This window comes from Thalassophryne amazonica, chromosome 11, assembly GCF_902500255.1.
Source record: "Thalassophryne amazonica chromosome 11, fThaAma1.1, whole genome shotgun sequence".
Taxonomy (NCBI): Eukaryota; Metazoa; Chordata; class Actinopteri; order Batrachoidiformes; family Batrachoididae; genus Thalassophryne; species Thalassophryne amazonica.
The window spans coordinates 20,321,301-20,329,466 of NC_047113.1; the positions used below are offsets into that span (position 1 = coordinate 20,321,301).

At 42.3% G+C, this 8,166-nt stretch overlaps 1 protein-coding gene across 1 annotated transcript in view; it reads right to left on the reverse strand.

Annotated features, from left to right (window-relative positions):
* Positions 1-8,124, reverse strand: part of rom1b (retinal outer segment membrane protein 1b) — a 29,045-nt gene extending 20,921 nt beyond the window's left edge. The window contains exons 1-2 of the mRNA XM_034182083.1: positions 7,879-8,124; positions 4,175-4,417 (exon numbers count right to left, since the gene is read on the reverse strand). Of these exons, the coding sequence (XP_034037974.1) occupies positions 4,175-4,417; positions 7,879-8,028 (393 nt within the window). The 5' untranslated portion in view covers positions 8,029-8,124. The remainder of the gene's footprint in view (positions 1-4,174; positions 4,418-7,878) is intronic.
* Between the last annotated feature and the right edge of the window lie 42 nt (positions 8,125-8,166).

The window sequence follows — 8,166 nt, forward strand, 5'->3', positions numbered from 1 at the left end:
ACCGCAGATTTTAAAATGATCTGTACGTTTCCAAAACCTGAGTGAACACACACTTGGAGATTAAAAAAAAAAAATCATAGATCTGACAGGTTTAGTTGTACAGTGTGTGGTGTCAGCCACACGGTAAAAACAATACACAAGCAGATTTCACACACAAACATTTCCAGGTCAAACACCTCACTTTCTGATTGGCTGCATGTCACATTTAGCTCCTCACATCCTTTTTAACACACCACACACGGCAGGAATATCTGATAAGATTATATTTAGAGTCATCACGATTGTCGGAAGGGGAAGATCGGGTCTAATATCGGCCTAATTATCTTGCCATGTGAACCAGGCTTGATGTCATGACGCCTCACGGAGGGACTGACTGATGCATTATGACACCGCACCGAACATGTTTTCACTATTATTTGATTTCTTTGTGCAACTGACATCGTTATTCAAGCATTCAAAAGGCGATTCCAATTGCCACACAACTCCAACCACACACGAGAAAGTTTTTTGACACTTCTTGTTATTGAAAGAAACCTGTATCCCTAAACCGGATAGAGTTGTGATGTCATCACACGCGCGCTTAGTGCTGTCTAGCGGGATCTTAAAAATTTCTTTCTTCTTTTTTATACAGATGAAAAAATGACATATTTTACAAAAGCACATTTAATTGTAAACACCAACATGTTACATTGATTCCCTTGTGTTGGTTTTTACATAGAATGAATGAATCAACCATTAGTATGAGCGGAGGCTTAGTTACCCATAATCCCCTTTGGGCATCTGTGTGTTAATGTTCAATCTTCAGAATTAGTGCATTATTTTAAAATTAACAGATATGTGTTATGTATCACTTTGTACATTTTTAAGAGTTTACATTAATGTAGTTATTCTATCCGGAATAATTTTATTTTTATAAGCAAGACCATAATTCAAACCTGCTTTCCATTTCAAGACCTCTGCCTCAATGCAAGACCACTGTATCCTGTCAGGGTAAATGACGCTTTCTTACAGCAGGGGCCAGAGTGCACAAAGACAAGCACTGGCTAATTGGCGGTTTGGGTTTGTGATCGTTATTGGTTCTATTAGAAGCTTTGGCGGTGTTTCAATTCAAAATCAGTTTCTTAGTAGCTGAGAGTGCATTTGAGGCAAATTTAAAGTTATCGGTTATCTGTAGCTTCCGATAAGTTTCAATCAATCATTTCAATCAATCAATTTTATCCATATAGCGCCAAATCACACAAACAAGTTGCCCCAAGGCGCTTTTATATTGTAAGGCAAGGCCATACAATAATTACGGAAAAACCCCAACGGTCAAAACGACCCCTGTGAGCAAGCACTAGGCGACAGTGGGAAGGAAAAACTCCCTTTTAACAGAAGAACCCTCCAGCAGAACCAGGCCTCAGGTGAGGGGCAGTCTTCTGCTGGGACTGGTTGGGGCTGAGGGATGAGAACCAGGAAAAAGACATGCTGTGGAGGGGAGCAGAGATCAATCACTAATGATTAAATGCAGAGTGGTGCATACAGAGCAAAAAGAGGAAAAGAAACACTCAGTGCATCATGGGAACCCCCCAGCAGTCTAAGTCCATAGCAGCATAACTAAGGGATGTTCAGGGTCCCTGATCCAGCCCTAACTATACGCTTTAGCAAAAAAGGAAAGTTTTAAGCCTAATTTAAAATTAGAGAGGTGTCTGTCTCCATGATCTGAATGGGAGCTGGTTCACAGGAGAGGAGCCTGAAAGCTGAAGGCTCTGCCTCCCATTCTACTCTTACAAACCCTAGGAACCTACAAGTAAGCCTGCAGTCTGAGAGCGAAGTGCTCTATGGGGTGATATGGTACTATGAGGTCCCTAAGAGAAGATGGGACCGATTATTCAAAACCTTATAAGTAAGAAGAAGAATTTAAATTCTATTCTAGAATTAACAGGAAGCCAATGAAGAGAGGCCAATATGGGGTGAATACGAGGGCTGTCCGTAAAGTATAGGGCCTTTTTATTTTTTTCAAAAACTATATGGATTTCATTCATATGTTTTTACGTCAGACATGCTTGCACCCTCGTGCGCATGCGTGAGTTTCTCCATGCCTGTCGGTGACGTCATTCGCCTGTGAGCACTCCTTGTGGGAGGAGTCGTCCAGCCCCTCGTCGGAATTCCTTTGTCTGAGAAGTTGCTGAGAGACTGGTGCTTTGTTTGATCAAAATTTTTTCTAAACCTGTGAGACACATCGAAGTGGACACGGTTCGAAAATTAAGCTGGTCTTCAGTGAAAATTTTAACAGCTGATGAGATATTTTGAGGTGATTCTGTCGCTTTAAGGACTTTTCACGGTGCGAGACGTCGTGCAGCGCTCTCAGGCAGCGTCATCAGCCTGTTTCAAGCTTAAAACCTCCACATTTCAGGCTCTATTGATCCAGGACGTCGTGAGAGAACAGAGAAGTTTCAGAAGAAGTCGGTTTCTGCATTTTATCCGGATATTCCACTCTTAAAGGAGATTTTTTTAATGAAAGACGTGCGGACGGGTCCGCGCGTCGGGACGCAGCCGACGCAGAGTGGCAGCACAGGAGAAACATCTCCGTGTTGATAACCATTTGTAAAATCCAGGCGGCTTTTGATGGCTTTCAGTGGAGTGAGTATATGAGAAATTGTTTATCAGCTGGAGATGTTCCAACTTGTCCTCAAGGCTTCCAACAGAGGTGTTTTTCCTGTGGCGGAGCGTCGCGGCGGCTGCGAGCCGACGCTGCAATCCGCCTGCACGTCTTTCATTAAAAAAATCTCCTTTAACAGTGGAATATCCGGATAAAATGCTGAAACCGACTTCTTCTGAAACTTCTCTGTTCTCTCACGACGTCCTGGATCAATAAAGCCTGAAATGTGGAGGTTTTAAGCTTGAAACAGGCTGATGACGCCGCCTGAGAGCGCTGCGCGACGTCTCGCACCGTGAAAAGTCCTTAAAGCGACAGAATCACCTCAAAATCCTCTCATCAGCTGTTAAAATTTTCACTGAAGACCAGCTTAATTTTTCGAACCATGTCCACTTCGATGTGTCTCACAGGTTTACAAAAATTTTGATCAAACAAAGCGCCAGTCTCTCAGCAACTTCTCAGACAAAGGACATTCCGACGAGGGGCTGGACGACTCCTCCCACAAGGAGTGCTCACAGGCGAATGACGTCACTGACAGGCATGGAAAAACTCACGCATGCGCACGAGGGTTCAAGCATGTCTGACGTAAAAACATATGAATGAATCCATATAGTTTAGAAAAAAATAAAAAGGACCTATACTTTACGGACAGCCCTCGTATGCTCTCTCTCCTTCTAGTCCCCGTTAGTACTCTAGCTGCAGCATTTTGAATTAACTGAAGGCTTTTCAGGGAACTTTTAGGACAACCTGATAATAATGAATTACAATAGTCCAGCCTAGAGGAAATAAATGCATGAATTAGTTTGGAGGCAGTTTAGCGTTAAAAAAGATAACTTTTCAGTTAGCTGGTTACCAGTTATTGAAGCTAACTTTTTGGTTAGCTGTGTCCACCACCGAGTCCATTTACCCTTCAGTTTTTGTTTCAGGGCAGCATGGTGCCTTAGTAATTAGCACCTTTGCTGCCCAGCAAGAAGGTCATGGGATTGATACCCACCTGTGGACTTTCAGTGTGGTTGTTTGCATGTTCTCCCCATGTTTGCGTGTGTTTTTTCCCGGTGCTCTGTTTTCCTCCCACATCCAAAGACATGCAGGTTAAGTGAATTGGAAACTTAATTGTCTGTATGTGTGCGTGCAGGTGTGAATGTGTTTGTTTGTCTATATGTGGCCCCGTGATAGACTGGCGTCCTGTCCACTGTGCACCCCACCTCATGCCCTATGACTGCTGGGATAGGCTCAGCACCCATGTGACCCTTAATAAGCGGTTGAAGGTGATTAAGTTTTAGTTCAACGACTTTAAAGGATTTTGTGTCTATTTACTCCTTCAGTTTTTAGTTACTTTTTCTTCAAAAACTCATCTAAACTGGTTGTTTCAATATTTTTTAAACTATAACCTTTGCATCTTACAGTGTGCAGGTTTAATGCCTTGCTCAAGGTGCAGAAAACACCAGCCTTTTATATTCAAGATCCCTGTCACCACTAGTAGTGTTTAGCCTGACCTGTGAACCTCAATCATTACAGGTCCTCAAGTGGCCCCACCTTCAGGGACTCTTCCAGGCTTCCCTGCAGGGCGTAGCTGAGCACCACCACAGTGACGAGCAGACAGCAGACGAGTGTGGCCACAGCAAACCAGCCCAGCAGGAGAACCTTCCACCGGGGGAAGCGGCTTGCATCCAGGGAGTCCTGACACACACGTCCAGCGACCCAGTTGGTGAAGATGGAGGTCAGACCAGCTATCATCATGATGTTGGGTACCACGTGTATCTCTGTGCTTTCCATCACCTGAACAAAAGGAAGAGCACAGTCAAAGATAACAGCTGCCACAAGAGCAGGTCACGATGTCACTACCTGCACTGACTTCAGCAGGTAGTAATCTCACTCTCATTAAAGCTTATCTGTGATTAAAAAAGAAAGAAAAAGGAATCCTTGGCTGGAAAGAGATTCAATTTATTGCTTAATGCAAAGGTTCTGGCAAGATGATGAAAAATTGTGTTCAGTGCCAAAAAAGTCAAAGTTTATTACTGGTTGAGTTATTAAAGCTTATCAGCAGTGAAAACCCATTTGGCTCTTTCTTGTTTTGCCAATTCATTCTGACGCTGTTATCTTCTGACAGCTTCACTGTGCTGCGTCTGTGCAGCCATCTGCACATTAGTACATGTCAAATAAACACAGACTATGTACTCTTTGAGAAGGGATCATTTCACCTCCACAAGGAGTAAATTTTAATGTATCTAAAAGAGAGCAAGAGGTTATGTAGCTGACAAATAAATTAATTGGATGAAGCTACTGTGAGTGTAAGATCATTTAGTTTCCTGAAACTTGCTCATGGATGTCCACAGTCATCCATGAACACAGTCCAGAGTTCAAGCAAACTATTTATTTTTGTGTGTGCATCTGAGTTCACATTTCAGTTAATCACATAAACTCAATAACACTTGAACATGAACAACTGTGGCAGCACATGGATATGAATGTTTCCAGTTGATCTCAATATGTTTTTATTATGATAGCTTTAATTTAGCTGTAATAATAATAATAATAATAATAATAACAACAACAACAACAACAAGGATACAGAAACATTTCTGCTGCGTTGAGTGTCCCAATGAGCATAGTGGCCTCCATCATCCATAAATGGAAGAAGTTCAGATCCACCAGGACTCTTCCTAGAGTTGGCCACCCATCTAAAATTAGCGATTGGATTGAGAAGGGCCTTAATCAAGGAGGTGACCAAGAACCTGATGGTCACACTGTCAGAGCTCCACCATTCCTCTGTGGAGAGAGAAGAACTTTCCAGAAGAACAATTATCTCTTCAGCAATCCACCAATCAGACCTGTATGGTAGAGTGGCCAGACGGAAGCCACTCCATAATAAAATGCACATGGCAGCCCACCTGGAGTTTGCCAAAAGGCACCTGAAGGACTCTCATGGGTGTTTGGAGGAAACCAGGCACCATCCCTACAGTGAAGCATGGTGGAGGCAGCATCATGCTGTGGGGATGTTTTTCAGTGGCAGAAACTGGGAGACTAGTCAGGATTGAGGGAAAGATGAATGCAGCAATGTATAGAGACATCCTGGATGAAAACCTACTCCAGAGTGCCTTTGACCTCAGACTGGGGCGATGTTTCATCTTACAGCAGGACAATGACCCTAAACACACAGCCAAGATATCAAAGGAGTGGCTTCAGGACAACTCTGTGAATGTCCTTGAGTGGCCCAGCCAGAGCCGAGACCTGAATCTGATTGAATATCTCTGGAGATATTTGAAAATGGCTGTGCACCAACACTCCCCATCCAACCTGATGGAGCTTGAGAGGTTCTGCAAAGAGGAATGGGCCAAACTTCCCAAAGATAGGTGCACCAAACTTGTGGCATCATATTCAAGAAGACTTGAGGCTGTAATTGCTGTAAAAGGTGCTTCAACAAAGTATTGATCAAAGGCTGTGAATACAAATGTACTTGTGATTTCTTATTTTTTTATTTTTGATAAATTGGCAAAGAAAAAAAAACACTTTTTTCAAGTTATCATTATGGGGGGATGTAAATCGAATTTTGACCAGAAAAAAATATTTATTCCATTTTGGAATAAGGCTGTAGCATAACAAAATGTGGAAAAAGTGAAGCACTGTGAATACTTTCCAGACGTACTGTAGGTAGCACTGTTGCCTCACAACAAGAAGGTCTAAAGTTTGCTTCCATCCTAGTCCTTTCTGTGTGGAGTTTGAATGTTTTCCCAATGTTTGAGTGGGTTCCCTCCAGGTGCTCTGTCTTCCTCCCACGTCCAAAGACATGCAGGTTACATGAACTGATGACTTAAAATTGACCGTAGGTGTGAGTGTCTATTAATTGAAATAATTGGGTTTAGACAATGAATGAATGAATAATCATAATCATCATCATGATCATGATCATAGTGTAGGATGTATGTATATGGCAATCTCCCCCGCCCCCACACACGCACAACTCCACCCAACATAACCCCCACACACCCTGCCCACTATTATTAATGCTGTCTATATTATAATAGTCAAATGCCCTCTGTGTGTGTGTGTGTGTGTGTGTGTGTGTGTGTGTGTGTGTGTGTGTGTGTGTGTGTGTGTGTGTGTGTGTGTGTGTGTGTGTGTGTGTGTGTGTGTGTGGTGTGTGTGTGCGTGTGCGTGTGTATGGCTTCGATCACGCAAAAACCAGGGAAACCCGTCATTTGCAGTTTGGTATGCTGATGTATTTTGGGTCAAGGATGAATGCTGCGAAAGCGTAAAGTTAATAGGACAAATGTTTTTGGAGAAATTTGCAATTTTAGCTAACCAGTAAACAATGGACATTGTGCTACAACTACTTTTTAATTACTTTGTGCAGTTACTTTATTAGCAGCTGCCAACAACTTGTAACTAATAAGTAATGTAACTAATAAGGTAACTAGTAATCTAACTTGGTTACTCTTGAGACTGAGTACTCTATTTTTTCTGAGTACTCAATCTTAAAAATAATCAAGTTAGATTGCTAGTTACTTTATTAGTTATATGCTGACAAGTTGTCTGCAGCTGCTAATGAAGTATCTGTACAAAGTAACTGTAAAATGTAACTGTAGAAAGTAACTAATAAAGTAACTTTTCAAAGTAACTGTGGCAACACTGCAAGTCACAACCAAATGTTTAAACCTGCTCTCAAATGAACATGCAATCTCCCAAAATTTCCTGTATAATTTCCTATATTGTCTATTGTGTCTGTAGCATGGCCCAAGCAGAGGGTCACCCATTTGAGTCTGGTCTGCTTGAGGTTTCTTCCTCAAATCATAAGAGGGAGTTTTTCCTTACCACTGTCGCCTGTGTGCTTGCTCTTGGGGTTAGTAAGGTTAGACCTTACTTGTGTGAAGCGCCTTGAGGCAACTTTGTTGTGATTTGGTGCTGTATAAATTGAAAATTGAATTGAAATTGAAAACATGCAGCCAATGCAATAAAGCCAGTGGGAGAGTGATATGGACAAATTTTAGAGTTGAAATCAATAATCGATAAGAATCATCAATAATCATCGATAATATCGATAATAATCATCTGCAGACATCTCGTACTCTTTGGTGGTAAACCATAGTGTATAATACATTACTGTAATCAGTTCTGTAGAGCACAAAAGTATAAATCAGTGTTACAGTATCAGCCACAGACAGGATAATCTAATCACTGCAATATTCTGTAAGTGAAAAAAGGCTGCCTCCCAGTGTGTATCTGTGTGTGTTCATCTCTACCTCATTCCGATGGAGCAACTCTATCTTTAGGTAGACTCCCAGACAAAAAATGAAGGTGCCGCCCATCACTGCCAACCAGGACAGCAGCCACAGTCCCTGGGCGAGGCGCACCCGCCTTTGCTGGGTGAATTTCATCTTCAACAGTGTCATGGCTCACTACCAAGAACACGCCAATGTAGCCAGATGAGAAAAAGATCAGGAGAGAGAGAGCCAGAGAGGGGGACCAGAGCACTCAGCGAAAACTTGTTAGAGATGGAGTGTCAGTCCAGAGGAGGCCAGCTGCAGGTA